The 17995-nt window shown below is 43.9% G+C and overlaps 1 protein-coding gene and 2 non-coding genes across 7 annotated transcripts; all 3 read right to left on the reverse strand.

Annotated features, from left to right (window-relative positions):
* Nucleotides 1-1475: 1475 nt before the first annotated feature.
* Nucleotides 1476-17654, reverse strand: LOC133138435 (nascent polypeptide-associated complex subunit alpha). 5 transcript variants are annotated; one of them, XM_061257198.1, is made up of 11 exons: nt 17560-17654; nt 16164-16235; nt 9207-9245; nt 7534-8543; nt 6372-7503; nt 4365-4450; nt 3995-4072; nt 3372-3518; nt 2852-2980; nt 1770-1892; nt 1476-1600 (listed from the first exon to the last, which is right to left on the reverse strand). In XM_061257198.1, exons 2-11 carry the CDS (start codon nt 16231-16233, stop codon nt 1586-1588), a joined length of 2829 nt encoding a protein of 942 aa, XP_061113182.1. In that variant the 5' UTR covers nt 16234-16235; nt 17560-17654; the 3' UTR covers nt 1476-1585. The 5 variants fall into 5 exon arrangements, with proteins under 5 accessions (XP_061113182.1, XP_061113181.1, XP_061113183.1 ...); XM_061257197.1 differs by having other exon boundaries at nt 6372-8543; XM_061257199.1 differs by lacking the exon at nt 9207-9245 and having other exon boundaries at nt 6372-8543.
* On the reverse strand, nt 3087-3162 carry LOC133139756 (small nucleolar RNA SNORD59). The gene has a single exon (XR_009709918.1). It is a non-coding gene; the product is annotated as a small nucleolar RNA SNORD59 (small nucleolar RNA).
* Nucleotides 3767-3842, reverse strand: LOC133139757 (small nucleolar RNA SNORD59). Its single transcript, XR_009709919.1, has one exon. It is a non-coding gene; the product is annotated as a small nucleolar RNA SNORD59 (small nucleolar RNA).
* Nucleotides 17655-17995: the final 341 nt, after the last annotated feature.

Here is a 17995-nt window from a genome sequence, read left to right on the forward strand (position 1 = left end):
AAGTAAAAAGTGACCTTGCTTTAACCCATCCCATTTATTTTGGTATATACATGTTATACATGTTGTGCAGTCATTTTACCAAATTTTCCTCCATAGTACCCAAGACCCCACTTGATTTAATTTTGGATTGTAGCCCTGAAGCCAACAGAACCATATCCAAACATCTCCCAGAATGATAACTATTCACCATCAATAATAAAGGAAAGCTGGGACTGTGAGCTGAGTAGACAAACAGGAAGATCTGCGGGATAAAATACTCAATTGGATTAATTCTACCTGTGCAAGATACAGCCTTACTCACATTAGGTTGTTCATCAGGTTCATATCTAAAATGAAGCTTTCTAAATTTTTTCCAAACGAGGACTCCACCTGTGACCAATGTAAACAAGATCCAGCCACCTTACTCTATACATTTTGGCCTCTTTGGTGGAACCCCAGCGGATCTGGAAGACTAAGCCCCAGTCAGATAATTTGGCCTATGCCTCTCCTCGCTAGGCACTTAATTCTGCTGAACGGGAAAAATAATCTTCCACCTGCCTGTGGTAGATGCATTAGTGACATTCAATTTTTAAAAAGAGAGAGAAAAAAAAAAAAAAGAAAGAAGTATACTGTGCAAGGGTCTACTCAGAAATTCAGTTTCGCAGCTTTTTCTGTCATAGGTAGAGCACCCGACTACGCCTCATCGAAAGTGTTCAATGTAAATGCTACACTGGCACCGTGCATCTCTGTATCTGATTATTCTTGTATGTAACCTGTATTGTCATGTTTCTTATGTACTCTGATATTGGGACATTCCAATTGTGTAAACTTATCTTCTATAGTCAAGCGTACTCAAACTCACACCAAATTTTGTTCTTAAAACTCTAGAATCTTATACTTAAGGGAAGTAGGCTATGGATGTGCAGGGTTCAAGACGTCGGCATCACGTCGACTACTTTATTCTCCCCGTTGTGAATCTAGCCTAAAGTTCATACAGTGTAACCACAGAGAAAGCCAGCAGATTAATTGGGTGTCCGCCCAGCAAAAACATCCCAGAGCTCTACGGAAGTATCCTGCATCAATTTCCAAGGCTTTAATTAGTCAAAGGGCGGTGCTCTCATAGGTTTGAACATAGTCTGAACATAGCTTACCCTGGGCAAGGTTAGCCATGCAGCATATGTTGCCCAGGTGATATACCCACATTTAAAGCAACTCAGTTTCCTAGCGCGGGAAACCCATGGTTAGAGCGCAAGTTACCTTGCTAACTACATAGCCAGTATATTAGCATTTTAGAATGTTTGCCCAGGACATGAGAAGCCAAATTGCAGGTGTTGAAGATCAACTGGTCCAAGGTATTTACACATTTCCTGGTTCAGGTAAATTCAAAAATGGACATGGGGGGGGAAAAAAAAATCACTTTATTTAGAATAAATACTGCTCAGACCTATCTAAAACAACCAACAACTCTGCAATGAAAGGAAAAGGAATAAAGAATGTTCCATCTCATCAATCCATAATTTTATTAATCTCCTGGGTATAAATGGTACAAACGTGTGCAGAATCAACAGCAAGACCCCAGATTACATCTTCTCTGTTCTTCGGCCTATCACATCGTCAATTCCTGCAGAGGGAGGGGGGGGGGAAAGCTTGTTTATCGATCAGCACACAAACTCCACCCATTCACCATTGGTGTCAATTTTGCTTTAGAATAAGGAAGGTCATGCTGTTTCAAGGGCAAAAACTGAATTCAAGAGTCGTATCACAGACTCAGCATTGAGGACAGGACTCACCATAATGGCGTTGACAATGTCATTGTTGTTATTCTTGAGCGCACGTACAGCCTTCGCCCGTGACACGTTAGCTTGTGACATCACCAGCTCGATGTCCTTTACTTCCACCCCGGTCTCGTCAACCTTCAAAGGCACAAAGCACAAGGTGAACCAGTCAGGACGAGAAGAATCAAATCAATGTGAAACTGTAACCGCTGGAGACAATGCAGAACCACCTAATGCATAATGAAACCCATTCATTGGCATAGACAACTACAGCGAGGCCACTGTATGTAGTAGCATTCAGCGTTAAAGCAAATTGGTGTCAGCTAGTTACAGGTCTCGATATATGCGTCAAGTCTTCTTAGGCTTGGGCAATTAATTACATTCCAAGCTGCTGGTAGGTCATGTAATGGTCTTATTTGCAAACACTAGTGCATGTAGTCATTTTCCTGAATGTGTGCAGGTAGTTTATCCACTCCTAATGGACCAAAACAGTAGTTGCATTCATAACAAATGCAGTAAAAGAAATATAGAATACAGAATGTTTGCCCAGGGCAAGTAAACGAAGGGGAAACTGACTATTCTGGGCCCATTCACAATTCAGTTAATTAAAATCTCCATTTAGCTGTGTAGATGTTAAGCCTGCACAGAAGCAAAGTTGCATGAGGTAGATGAAAAAGGCAGAGACCAATGACCAATCATAGAATTGAACATTATTGCAGTCAAGCATTAATAGCATGAGCCTCTGGAAGAGTTTAGACCAACATGCCATGAAATTGCAGCAAATGGGAAACAGCTAGCAAGGCAACAGGACAAATAAAGATGAACGTGAATTTACATTTTTGTCTTTAAGCATCGGATTTAACCAGAATTTAAATAGTCATTGCAGAGGCTGTTTTTTTTGTGTTTTTTCCTGTCATGCCAAGTCAAATAGGCAAGTTTAAGTTCATTTGAACAAGTACATTTCTTACTAACTTGCTAATCTGGGTAAAAGTAAAAGACTAACACTGGACCCTGGACAGCAAGTGTCATTTGGGACAGTAGGGCACTGAAGACCGGCAGAAGCAATGCATCCGGGTGTGAACAGATGGGAACCTCACCTCCTCCTCTTCGCTTTCTTCCTGTACGGTGGGCGTCTGTGTGTTCTCTTGGATGTTTGAAACGGCTTCTCCCTGCACCTTGAACTTCTCTGCTGCTGCCAGCTGGGCTTGCTGTGAAAGATCCTCGATCTGCGAGAGACACAGGTATCAGTAACTGGTCAGAAACACAGCTCACTACAACCATCAAACTGGACATTTCAGAGGAAGGACTTAACCCATTCCTGGGTGAGGGATTCCTTCTCAGGACAGAAAGTTTGGCTTCATCAGACTCAGAAGAACGAAAGTCAAACTGTTTCAATCATCACAGAAGGACCAGGCAATCATGCACAGAAATAATTTTAGTGTTATACTGTTACAAGACCATTGTAACAATTGGCAAGGACGGCAACAATCTTCAAAATATGGACTAATAAACCGCCTATGGGCTTGACGATTTTGTGTGCATTACACAAATAATTAGACATTGCGTTTACTGGACATAATTTCCAACCATCGCCACATGCAGGTAGGTCATCCTCACCTTTGCCTCTCCAAAGACTATGTATGTGTCAGAGGCGGGGCTTTTGTAGACATCTGGTTTGGTGATGACAAACAGGATGTTTTTGGACTTGCGGATGGTAACCCTCGTAACTCCCGTCACCTGCCGTAGACCCAGCTTGGACATTGCCTGAAACGAAGTGGCCATATGTTCATTTGTAGCAACTTTACATCATGATTGTTTACGTCCGTTTATGCCTCCTTTTTCCATTCCTTCACAAAGTTTGCTGGTGGCACTAAAAGTGTGGTAATGTCACCACAATGTTCCACTACTCACCTGAATAATTTCTTGGCAAAGAACAGGAATGGCCAGGCAATTTGACAGCTACCATCTACTAAATATAGTATGTGCTGAACGTCATAGCAATCTGGCCATGTCCTCCTCAGAACAGGAGGGTTCACTTCAGCGTGCTCAGAAGAACGAAAGTCATGCTGTCAGAATCATCACAGGAGGACAAATGACCAACTCCGGCTTGACCTACGTCTCAGTTTCATGTCTCCATTGGATGGGTAACATGAGGCGATTAGTGGCATAATCCATGTATTCATTACTTTACAAATTGAAACAGCTGGGTTTTAACACGGGGGGTGGGGGGTGGGGCTTACCTTGCGAGCCTTCTTCTCGCTCCGACTCTGTTTTGCTTTGCTGACAGGTTCTTCGTCGATTTCAGCCGCTGCGGCAAGCTGAAGAATATTGGCCATTAAGTCATCCACATGAAACAAGCCATAGAGGACTAATAACTCAAAATAAGTCCTTCAATATTTATTTACTGCCTTACAATAAAGGAGAATCTGGGCTAAAACCTCACAAACAAGTGATTATGGATCACAAACTCCCATTCCACAGCTGATTTTCAGATAGTTGGGTTTTTCTGTCTCCCTGCCAAATCTATGAGTGACGTGCACACCAGACAGTGCCCCTTTGCAATTCATGTCACTCAGCTGAATACAAATGCAAAGACAGTAGAGGGTATACCTGGGCCTGTTGCGTTTGTGCTTGTGCAGAGTCCTGCTCCTCCAGATCTGGTACTGACTCGTCGCTGTCTGACTCCGTGCCAGACCCTAAAAACCACCGAAGAAAACGCATTCAGACCATGCAAAGGCAGAATCAGTCTCAATCACACTTAACACAGCAGAGCTGAACAGCTCACTCTTTGACCCTTTGCTTTGTTGTACGTGAAAATCCCAGGAGATCAGCAGTTTCTGAGATACTCAAACCCCCTCTGTCTGGCACCAAAAATCAATCCACGGTCAACGTCACTAAAAGGTACGAGGTAATTTTGGACTTCTAATGGTCAAGTGAGGAACTGCAGCAACAAACACCTTCAAACCACAACACTGTTTATCCCACCTGTTCTCTGAACATGCTGACGTTGAAATGCCATTGGCTGTGGCAATTAGAACCAATTTTCAACCAATGAGTTTTAATTATTGTACAGCTATACGGCATTTTGGTACATGCTGGCCTGTCAACTGCATATTTTGAAACCCAAATTTAAGGACTATAAACACAGGCAGAGGGCGAGTCAACATGTCAGTGAGCCTTTTTCAACGATAGGAAGGGATTTACAATGGTCTTGTAACAATTTAACACAAAAATCTTACCTATTGTGCCATTTCTTCCCCATTCTGACATTGTCTGAACAACAGCTGAAGCTCTTAATCACATCTGCATGTTTTTACGCATTTTGTTGCGGCCACATGTTCGGCTGATTCAATATTGCATTAACAAGCGGGTGTACAGGTCTACCTAATAAACGGCAGAGTGTGTATGTACATTTTGGTTGGCATTTATATAGCACCTTTATCCAAAGCGCTGTACAATTGATGCTTCTCATTCACCCATTCAGACACACACTCACACACCGACAGCGAGTGGCTGCCATGCAAGGCACCGACCAGCTCGTCAGGAGCATTTGGGGGTTAGGCGTCTTGCTCAGGGACAGTTCGACACAGCCCGGGCGGGGGCTCGAACCGGCAACCCTCCGAATGCCAGACAACTGTTCTTACTGCCTGAGCCATGTCTGAGCCATGAGCCATGTCGCCCCACAATAATACATATAATATTAAATCCAGACACGTAACAAACCAGTGCAATTTTCATTTCATTAAATGAAAATTGATACCATTTTACTGAGATCATTCACACACATTCAGCAACCATCATGACTGGTGGTAAAATTCACCAGCTCAATCAAAATGTCCAGTCTTCCACAATCCACAATCTAAGTTGAGCAGTTACCACAGGACTCATTTCCTGTGACATCTTAATCCCACACGTTCAACTGACAATGTTGCTCACACAGACGACAAATTTATAAATGGCAAGCTACATTACAAGGTGAAGGAGTAAGGTTTTAAAGGTCAATTTTATATTTGGTGGTACACTGAAATTATATCAACAAATGCTTTGCCTTATTTGAATGATGAATCCTCAACACTACATGGCTACCCAAGGAATGGAGAGTGCCTACAAGAATATTCTTAATGACGTGGTGGTGGTGACGGAGGCATGTCATACACTACAGCAGCTACTGTTACACCAGCCATTGCATTTACACTGCAGGACAAACACTGCCCAACCGGTCACCTTTCATTGCAGCATTCGGTATCACAGCTGGACAAGTTGGGACATATCCTCACATTTAATCCATTAACAATCAGGTGGCCTTAAACTATATGATCACAAGCTGAATTTCAATAGATTAAGTGCCCAGAAAAACTAAAACAGGACGGTTTACCAAAGAGCACATTAATGCAAATTGAAGAACCATTCTGGTAACTGCCTAACCATTGCATCCAAATAGAAAGACCAATCATCTGTAACATGGCATTTTAAACCATGTGTATGATAGACTAGCTACAAAACATTTATGGCAAGCTTAGGGAATGCAGAAATTGGCAGCCTTTCCCCATGAATAAAACTGATGGTGCACTGGTGTCTTGGGGCATGCAGGACCAAACCAAATGGCAGGACGGATACCCTTGTCGTTCTTCATCACAGGCTCTGGCTTTGGAGGGGCTGGAGTAGGAGCAGGAGCAGGAGCAGGTTGGGGAATGGAGAGAGGCACCGCTGAGGGTACAGCAGCAGGGGTTGGAAGGGGGGTGGGTTTGGGGGTAACTGGAGGTGCAGTGGCAACGGGGTCTTTTTTCAGGGTAGTCTCCACTATGACAGGGCGGGGGAAAACGGGCATGCTGACCAGCTGCTCTGGGGGAATGAGGGGGGGCAATTCGTCATCCTCCTCCTCTAGAGCTAGGGGTGGGGCAGCAGCTGGGGTGGCAGCCTTGGGAGGCGGCGTTACAATGGGAGCAGCAGCTGGGGTGGGAACTGAGAGGGGAAGGGAAGGAGGGGCGATTGAAGGTGGAGCATTTTCTACAGCAGATGAAGGTGGAGAAGGCTTAGCAGACTGGTTAGTAATGGCAGGAGTGATCACAGGAGTCATGGGAACGGACTCTCCCTGAGTGGGTGACTTGACCACCTCTGGTTGGACAACATGCATATCTCTGGGTGATGGCAAGGCTTTAGCAGTCTCAGAGACTGGTTGTGGCATTGGCTCTTGCTCTACTTTGGGGCTTGCAGGGAGACCTTGAGCAACAGCAGCAGCAAAAGACAAGGGAGCACGAGCAGCAGGCACAGACATCACAGTGAAGGAATTGGCAGGGCTCTTGGAAGAGAGGGACACATCTGGTTTAGTAGGGGCAGCAGCGACGGGCTTGGCCTCAACCTTCTCCGCCGCGACGGGCTTGGCCTCAACCTTTTCCGCCGCGACGGGCTTGGCCTCAACCTTCTCCGCCGCGACGGGCTTGGCCTCAACCTTCTCCGCCGCGACGGGCTTGGCCTCAACCTTCTCCGCCGCGACGGGCTTGGCCTCAACCTTCTCCGCCGCGACGGGCTTGGCCTCAACCTTCTCCGCCGCGACGGGCTTGGCCTCAACCTTCTCCGCCGCGACGGGCTTGGCCTCAACCTTCTCCGCCGCGACGGGCTTGGCCTCAACCTTCTCCGCCGCGACGGGCTTGGCCTCAACCTTCTCCGCCGCGACGGGCTTGGCCTCAACCTTCTCCGCCGCGACGGGCTTGGCCTCAACCTTCTCCGCCGCGACGGGCTTGGCCTCAACCTTCTCCGTCGCGACGGGCTTGGCCTCAACCTTCTCCGCCGCGACGGGCTTGGCCTCAACCTTCTCCGTCGCGACGGGCTTGGCCTCAACCTTCTCCGTCGCGACGGGCTTGGCCTCAACCTTCTCCGTCGCGACGGGCTTGGCCTCAACCTTCTCCGTCGCGACGGGCTTGGCCTCAACCTTTTCCGTCGCGACGGGCTTGGCCTCAACCTTTTCCGTCGCGACGGGCTTGGCCTCAACCTTCTCCGTCGCGACGGGCTTGGCCTCAACCTTTTCCGTCGCGACGGGCTTGGCCTCAACCTTTTCCGTCGCGACGGGCTTGGCCTCAACTGGCTTGACCTCAACCATTTCCGAGGTAGCTACATCTTTTCCAGGTGCTGGGACACTGATGTCCGCTTTGTGTGGGACCGGTTTGGTTTTTGTTAGAGACAGTGGGGCAGCAGGGATTTGAGCTGGAACAGGGATGTCAGCTACAGGAGACGGGGGCAGGACTGTTTCCTTAGCTGGTGCCTCATGCACTTTCTTGGAGGCAGAGGGTGCTCCAGATGCAGGGCCAGCCAGGAGCAGGACATCAGCTGGCACAGCAGATGGGGCAGCTTTGGCAGGCTGGGGTGCTTTGGCACTCCTCTTGGCTTTCTTACGCTCACCAGCTTTGACCACTTTGGGCTGAGGGCTGGACCTCTCCCCCTGACCAGGAGCCGAAAAGCAACCCTGGGGAGGCGTCAAGGGAGAAGCCAGGGGGGAACAGGGAGGAGTGGAGCGAGGGATGGAAGTGAAGGATTTGGGAGAGGAGGGGGAATGAGGAGAGGAGGAGAATGACTTTGGGGAGCGAGGGAGGGAAGAGGACTTTGGGGAGGAGGCAGAAGCTGATGAAGATTGCCGCTTGGTGGCAACAGGCACAGGGCTGGAGATGGAGAGAGGAGAGGACGACAGCTTGGGGCCACCCTTAGATTCTTTAGTTTTAGACACAGGAGAGGCACTAGCAGCTGTAGAGTTTGGAGGAGTAGAGGAAAGCATCTTGGAAGCAGTAGGAGGAATTGCTGAGGAAAATAGAGGGTTTCAGTTTCAGATTTAAGATAATGGTAACAAAGGAATAGAGGGCTCAAACCATGCGTGTAGATCAGCACACACAAGGTGGGGGGTTAATAGAATAATCCGTTGAATACTATTGTTAGATTCAAATTGAACAATGTGACCCGCCTACATGCTTTGAACAAACAAGTCATAAAAATGGCACTGAACATCTGTAACCAGCATCCAAGCCAGTGTCGCTTAGGAGGGAAGTTGATTGTATGAAGGAGCCCTTTCTAATACTCAAAGGCATGCGTTAGTGAATATGCTGTAGAGACTTTTTCCAGACCACCACCAGCCAAGAGCAGGAGTGAAGTAAAGCCATAGAAAGCTCAATTTACAAAATTACTAACTGTACTCTAGTAAGGGTTAAGGCATCACTGCACACTAAGGGTTAAATTCGTGAATTAGGTCTGGGGGTATACCCCGACCAGGCACTCGGGGAACCCCCTATGGATTCATCCATTTTTGTTCAGGCTGAGCAGGGAAACTAAGGCATATTTCAACCAAAATTAAAGAGACATAATAAAAAAAAGCCCAGCTTGAACAAAAAAAAGCAACCTAAAACGTTTTGGGGGAAAGGGCAGGTTGATTCATAGAACTGGGATTGACAGGACATGTTAAGCATCTACCTGACTTTTCTGCAGCGGCTACCACAGGAGGAGCTGGAGCTGAATGATTCAGAGGATTGACACCATCACATACAAGTGTCACAAAACCAGTTAACACTTGCAATGCTACTCCACACCAGAGAGATTAAATGGCAAGCAAGTAACTTAGCTTTCAAATAGGTCTTATATCAAAGCAATTCATCCAAAACCTTGTGTTAACATGCCACACACAACATACTCCAAAGACTAAACCTGGCACGCATTGAGGGAAAATTCAGGTAAATATTCAGAACACCACACAGAACACACTTCATAAGCAGAGATCAGCAGTACCTAAGAGTTGTTACAATACCATAAAGAGGCAGATACCAGTTTACCAACAGATTTAAAGAGGGTGGATGCTGCATTAACAAACCATTTGTATATCCACACTACACCTTGACAACGGTGAGGGAGCATGCCAAGCTCTATAGCAAGGGGAACTGAACACCAGATCATTCCAGAGAGTCTTCCAGCCACATCTTGACAAGACTATAACAAAGTCCACTTTTGCAGTGAAGCATGAAGGATGGTAATCCCAGGACTACACCTTCTAGAAAGTGAAGCAAACAATCATTCTGGGTCCAATGGCACTCCTACAATTAAGCAGACAAACTCAATCCCAAAAACTCAACATGACAACACAAAAGTAACCAATCAGACATCAATATCAGCAAGTTGAAATTTATAATTAGGGTATAGGCAGAAATTAATCTGAATATCAAACACTTAATGCTGAAATTCTAAATGAAACATAAACAAAGCAATAAGCTTGCATCTAAAAGGATCAAATTACAAAGAAAACATATATTGTACATGCACCATGGCGCATTAACTGAGAATTTCACAATATCACTTTAGTAAAAACAAAGCTGGAAAGCCGTTTGTAGCAAATGCATGTCAATGTTACAACACTATGTACATTATGCACCTTTACAAGTTAAGATGATCAAGAACAATCCATGTTCAGATGTTCCAAATGTTGTTGTGCTTTTTATCATGCATTACAAGTTAGGAAATAAAATAAAAAACACACTCCTCATTTCAAGCACCAAAGGTCCTGTCACAACGACCATGGTTACATGAACCACATTACAAATGAGTTCTACATCTACAGGCTGAAGATGGTCAATTTTGCAAATACAGGTTATTGAAGGAAATAGTTTACTAACAGTATTTTTCACTCGTGAATTTACACACATCATGAGGAATAACCCAATTACTGTATACCTAGTTAAATATTCAGTTTACATTCCTACAAAGGATTACATTATAGAAATTCTTCCAGGTGCATGGAGCATTTAAAATTCACTGCGTGTAAACCATAGTCTCATCATAAAATAAAGGCTGCAACTAATTAATTGATTCATGACTAATGCAATTAATTGCATTCTTTTATTTTGCCTGTGGCAGTCCACATAAGTGAACTATGACTAGACTTCCCATCTTCCATCCCATTTATGACGAGATTTCAGTCTAGCTTGCCGCAACATCATTTTTCACAGTAGCTGGCAAGTTAAACAGAATAAAGCATTTGGATTATTCAGCATCAGTGACTTCATTCAGATTTCACATTTTGTTTTACACACGTTTACATGGGATACATCATAACCAGAATACTTGAAATTTTCCAAATAAGATCAGAATAATGATGTGCCTGCAAATGTGGCCACTGAGAAATGCTGGAACCTTTCTCCATCACTACTAACTCCTGCCATTAAGAGGGGTAATGCTAGACAACAGAAGGCCTTCCATTCAACGGATCACAAAAGCCAAATTGTGATGGCATTAACAGATCCTATCAAGACGCACAAGATAGTCATCCCTTTATTTTGCTCACAGGAACCAGAAGGGTTAGCAGAGGGAGCAAAACCAATTGACGCACAAGGAACGGTCTCCAAAAGACACCGACGGAAATTTCATAGCACATATAGGTTACGTGACAAACAGCAAGGCAAGCAGAAGCACTTCTGAAGTAAAGCAGGGAAGCGCAGACTGCCTACTTGAACAAGGGCTTTGCCCAGAGAGCAATGACAGTACATAGTGCTACTGCGAACGTCAAGCTTGCCAGATGTGCTTAACATGAAAGGTAGTTAAAGATTTAGTAAACCTTAAAACATTTTGTCAGTTACAACACATTTGTATTCAAGGGAGAGAAGGGAGGAGAAAAAAAAACAAAAAACAAAAAAAAACAAACCCCACATAAACAGACAGACGCACAGGTTACTTGCAGTTTGCTACATGAGGCAGCTCCCTTTTGACCCTACTCAGATGCTTCGACTTTGTTTGACCAAAAAAATAAAAATAAAAAATAAAAAATACAAATTTACAGGTCAACAATATCTTAACACAAAAGGCATAAACCAAGTGCTGATTTTTGGGAGTCCAAACCAATGACTCAATGATCAACGCAAATGGTGGAGAAATATCCTGCCTTGCATTATGATGTAAAAAGCATCTTAAGTTTTTCCAGGACAAAGAAATCAGAAAGGGAGCTGCTCCAATACGGAAAACTGCCCAAAGATTTCAAACGGAATAACCCACCTGAAGGCTTCCGGGCTGCAAGGGACCGGTCTGCACGACCAGAAGACACCTCAGTCTGGACACCTTCATTAGATAAGGTGGCAATGGACTCTTCACTCTGTATGGCGACTTCATTTTGGGTTACCTCTTCAATGCAAACATTGGTAGGCTCCAAATCTACTTCTGTAGTTGTACACACTGACTTAGCCACTTCAGGACTGGGTTCAACACTTTGTTCTGAAGACTTTTCCAGGCCAACTGGCTCCAAGTCCTCACCAGCTGTGACAATCTCAGCAGTAGGCAGGCCAGGTTCTGCACTGATGGCCTCAGGCGTAATCATTGCCTTATCCGCTGAATCTTCTAAAAGCGTACTGGGGGCAGATGAATCCTCAGTGATGACTACTGCTTCTGGAATGGATGTCTCTTCTGTGACAACAGCAGATTCTTCAACTACAACAAATTCTTCGGAAGCTGATTCTTTGGTGATCGTTACAGATTCTTCAGTGGCTGATTCTTCAGTAACAACTGCAAATTCTTGAGTGGCAGGTTCTGTGGTCACTTTGGCTTCTTTTTCAAGACCAGATTCTTCAGAGACAATTACAGGTTCTTCAGCAACAGATTCTTCCAATGAAGCCAGGCACTCTTGAGTAGTAGATTCTTCAGCAACAACCACAGGGGATTCCACTGCAGCAATGGATTCTTGAACTGCTGCATCTTCAGTGGCAGTAACAGCCGCTTCAGGATTCATTGGCTCTTCAGGACCAGGTGCTTCAGCAGAAGCTGGTTCTTCTGGTGGTGATGCCTGAATAGCAGGTTCTACAACAGGAGGAACTGTTTCTTGGATAGCTTGGTCATCAGCAATAGCCACAGATTCTAGGACTTCTTTTGTAGTAGACACTGGTTCTGCGGCAGCCTGATCATCGGTGGTTCCGACTGGTTCTATGACAACTTGATTATCCGTGGGGGCCACAGATGCTTGGACAGTTTCTTCTGTAGTAGTCATTTGGTCAAGGACTGGCACTTCTGGGGTGCCCACAGGGTCTTGTTCTTCAAAAGTGGGCACAGGGTCTTGGGTGGCAACATCAATGATCTCAGCAGTAATAGTGTCTGCACCAACAGCTTCCACTTGCACTTCATCCTGTTCAGAATCCACAGCCATCACTTCTCCATTTAGGTTCTCCGTAGGCTCCACAATTGGAACTTCCAGGCTGCCCTTCCCATCCTCATTGCTGTTGCTTTCTAAAGGACCAGTGTTCTGCGCTCCAATTGAACCCAGTTCCCCTTTGGCGATTTCAGCAGCCCCCGCAGGCCTATCTGTAGCGATCACCTTGACTGCTTCAGGCACTGATGCTGCCAGGGAGACAGATGCCCCCAAGTCCCCCGAAGCTGGGTGGAAGGGAGGAAAGTAGGAGGGGAGGAGGGGGGTAACAGGAACATCAGCAAAAGCTGACTTCACATAAAAGGACGGCCTTTGTGGCATAAAATCAAAACGTGCCCTTCTGAATGACCAGAGGAAGAAATTAGACATTCCAGTAGCAAGAGTTGCAGTTCTGACATTGTGCAGTCAAAAACAACATCTCATATGCAACAGGAAGGTGGCAAATTCATGTTTTTCCTAAACGCAGATTAGAAGAGTTTTGATTCTATGAAACAAAATCGTTGAGGGCTACTTAAGTCTTGAGCATCATTGTCACCCCGTTTCATCCACATTTATCTAGGAGACTTAAATTGACTCCAAACTAAGAGCAGGCAGGGCATTCCCATATAGACCAGCTCAAAATCACAGGCATCTAAACATTGACAGTTCTAAACCTTTTGCTGCGTTTAGTAACTGAAGTTGTCAATGGCAGCATGGGTTTCCCCTGGTAGCCCTCTTCAATTGTTGTGCAGTGCACTGAAGGAGTCTATGCACCAATGGTTATGAAAACTGTAGTCTCCAATTGTATTCACACTCAAAATATGATTTAAGATTAAATCCACATGTGCAATAAATATCAAAGATTCACAAAATGTTTATACTACCAACACTACATAGCAACCATATACATTCTACAAAACTGCTCATCTCAAGAACTATATTTATGAACATCATGCCATCAAGAATATCCATCTTCAAAATGGAAACCTGGATTAGGTTCCAATTGTAAAGATTTCAGAAACTTTTGAATCTTCCATTATAGTCGTATTTACTCATGAAATATACAACAATACAGGTCAAATAAATCCAGTAGAAACCTACTTCATGGAGCAGGAGCGAGCAAACTTTATGCTAATCGCACAAATTCATACTACAACAATAACTTCAGATTGAGGGTTTTTTTTTTTTGGTTGTTTTTTTTTTTTTTTAATAAAGCCTGATCTGCATGCCAAATAGTTCAAATTGTGACAATGCAGTACAAAGGTGTGTCGAGTAGACATAGAATTACCCAAATACATTCACATCAGCTGCATTCATTGCATGTTTGATGCAAAGCTGTAAGAAAGCAGACCAAATGAAAAAAAAAGCTAAACTTTCCTATCCAATCTCACATGATGTTTCAGCACAGCTTACCCAATCAAAAACCTTCCTGAGAAGAGAACTGCAGGAAGAATCTATTTAGTATTGAAGGAAGTTGCAAGGAACAGACAGCAGAACTATATTTCTGCAGAACTTCAACTGCTGGCAACATAAGCATAACATTGCTCTGTGTAGTGTTGGTAGCATCAATCAGGAATTACTTTAATACTTAAAAAGAAACTGAAAGATTGCACTTGCATTTTCTTCTCTTTACATTAATAAAGAGTATGAAAACATTTGGAGAATACAAAGTCAATTATTTGATTCATGATATGCAAGAATCTTCAGATACCATGTACAGTGCAAATTTCAGACTCACAAAAGTGTGTAGTGCGTTAAATTAAAGGTTCAGAGTGCCCTGGTGACCACCACATGCCCACGAACGTGGTTAACGGATAAGACTCCCCATGCAGAGCTTATTGAAATATTCCTCTTCTCCGCCGCACACAAGAAAATGAACTTTGAGCTTCGCTTGGGAATTGTGACTACTGCAAAGGGGAGTCTTATTTCTCCTGCTTAGTCTGGTGGATTTTTACCAGTGAAGCAATGGGGTGTATGCATGTGAACCCAAATACAGTGCCCAGAGCCCCAAAGGTCATGCAGTGCCCCGGATAAGTGCATTCCCCCAAACCACCCCCCCTCTCCCGGGACAGGACACCTGAACCCTGAGTTTGAGAGAACACTGAAGGAGAGATTACAGCATCCATAAGATTCTACAAATGTAATTAGGACTACAGAAATGAAGAGAGAAAAGGAAATTGATACTGGCCATGCACAACGTCAAATAGCCAGTGACAGCGATTAAAGAAGGGAGGACACGCTTTTATTTCAAATGACAAAATTGAGTGTGTGCTTCGCCCCTTCCCCCCACCCCACCAAAGCAACCCAAAAACATTGACCAGCAAATAGACTTCCACACATCTAACAAATTCAGAATCCCGACACAAGGTGCAAGAAACAACTCAGACCAATCAGAACCTCTAGCTTTTAACTCTACATTAACAATTAAATTATACGTCTGTAACATACAAATTACATTACCATTACCCAAGATACCACATCTTTTATATCTGAAGTTGCCATTATTTGTATCACAAATGCCTGAATGTTATTTCGAATCCTTCAGCACAATTATCACTAAGTTCAAACAAACAATCCAAGACAACAGATCTTTACCAACACTACAAAAAGGTTTGCTTAGCAATACTGATCAATGCTTGTCCTTCATGTCAGTGTTAGATCACACACTAACAATACATGCAAGAGGAGTGTTTACAAGTTTTGAGTTTCATGCAAAAAGAACCAGTCAAAATAAGTTAGTCCCAATGTGTCACACACCCATGACCACAGTGAAACACTCAGTGCAGGCAACTGTGTGTGCGTGCATGTAGGGGGGTCCTGGACAACCTTAAGACAGGCATTTTAAAGACCTTGAAATCTTGTTTAAAAAGGGTGATCATTCCTTTTCCCCCTCAAATCTACTCACTTACACATTTTAAGGTCATCAACCAAGCCCATGCTGGACACCCCCACCCCCACTACCAACTGTAGAAACAGCTGACATACTACTCAACTAAAGTGCAAATTGGGGAAATGCGAGGCAGCTGCTTCAGTCAGGTGTCAAAATATAATGACCAATTCAAATCCAAGGTAGTGACTAGCTTAAAGGGGGAAAATCAATACAGCCTGCATATCAATGAAAAAAGCTTATTAGTTTCATGGGACAAAGCCATTTCGTGTCTGAAAAAAAACTATTCAAAGGCCAAAATAGAAACTGTCGATGAGGCTCCAGGACCCCATGTGCGCTTTGTTTAACCGTCTGTAGGGAGGGATTTGAGCGAGTGCGAAGGCATACGAACCAGTCTCCCCCTGCGGCTGCTGCATCTCCTGTTCCATGGCCGGAACGGTCTCCGTGGCTTCACCAGGCATATCTGTAGACAAGGACCGCAAGAGGACAAGCAAAATTATTTTTGCGATATGGCTATTCTACTTAGCATTGCACTTGGTGTACGTCACTTCCAGACACTGCAAATTTTAGACGGGAAAAACTGGAAACTTCAGAGCATACGCCTCTCCAAGTCTGCCAAGTAACGCATAACGTCGATTCTTTCAGGACCACCTGGTCCTGAAAATGTTTTACTACGATGGTTTCAAAAAGGACAGCAGAAGCACTACTTCCGCTCTTTTCATTACTTTGACAACCGAACGTTACTTTAAATATACTTAGCCACCGTAGGCACGCACACAACGGGCAAGTTTTGAAACAAGGTCGACGTGAAGCAAACCGCGAATGCAAATAGTATCCAACAACACGTGGATGGGTTATTAAATTCGTAAGTGTATACATTCAATTTTACACAGCGGTTTATGGACGGAATGGAACTAAAGAGACAGTTTCTATAAAGTGACCAACGCATACGGACGACAACTTAGCTATATGGGTAGTGACTAACGTTAGCCATCTGACATGCTGGCTAATCATGGCTCCTGGGCAACTAACGTTACAAATACGGTTTGGTTTACAAAATATGTTTTGAAACTACGGGCAAACTAGTCTGTAGTTTCTTTGAATCTGTAAAAGGTTTATACGCGACTCGAGATCAAAGCTATAATCTAAGTTAGCTAGCAGAGTTTAGCTGGCCACACGGTAACGTTACTCACATGTGAGGATACAACATACTTCGCAATCTGGCTGCATGACAAATCTTTTAGTAATTAACTATAGTCGTACAAATATAATTCTGTGCAGTCTTGTTAGATACAAAATGTGTCAACATTCCAACATTTCTCTATACACAGACTAGTTCACGGTCTGTTATCTGAAATTATGGAATAAACCACTTGACGTATTCGCACAACTATAACCATGTAGCTGACTAGCTAGAACTGACAATGCCCGGTTGTTGAGCAACTCTGTAGTTAGACCACACGATAACTAGTCCATAAAATAGTCAATGTAACGTTTTACCAACTTTCCGACTGTACAGAAAATACTTGGCGTTAACGAACGTGACAATATCACCAGTTTAAATAATATCTTGAAAGCGAGGCGTCATGGAAGCAGTCGATTTGCCCCCATTTTGAACTAGCACACATTTCACTTCAGCCGTTATACAGCAAACAAACGACAGAAAGCCCAAAATAAGGTAACTCTAACGTTCCCCCGACACGACAGCTTTCACAAAGTTGTACATTGGACACTTTTGTACAATATAAACAGTAAGATGCCGGTGGATTGTTAACAGAAACACTCACTGTGTCAGGGCTTCAGATCCAAGATGGCTGAAAAGAGAAATTCTGATCACCGGCTTGCTGGGATATCAACCTTACTTACTAGTGAACACTTTCTGCTTCCGGGTCACATGTCCGTGTGAACGTAAAAAATAAAATTAAAAAAAAATCGTTACGGAAATGGTAATGAAGATAGAACCATCTCGATGGATGGAACAGAGATCCTCCCTTATGTAGAAAATTTGCATGGAAGCATGGACGTTTTTTTTCTGGATTAGTGGCCATAACCCGAGACTTGAGTATGTGGAATTTAGCCAACCATTGTATAACATTTTCAATTACAGATGAGCCAGTATTACAATGTAAAAACAAGACCATTAAATCATTAATTTGAACTAATTGAACTAAATGTGTAAAGACTAAAAGATACTTGTAGATGTGTAATTGTTTCTTGTTGACA

The sequence above is a fragment of the Conger conger genome, chromosome 10 (assembly GCF_963514075.1).
Source record: "Conger conger chromosome 10, fConCon1.1, whole genome shotgun sequence".
NCBI classification, from domain to species: domain Eukaryota; kingdom Metazoa; phylum Chordata; class Actinopteri; order Anguilliformes; family Congridae; genus Conger; species Conger conger.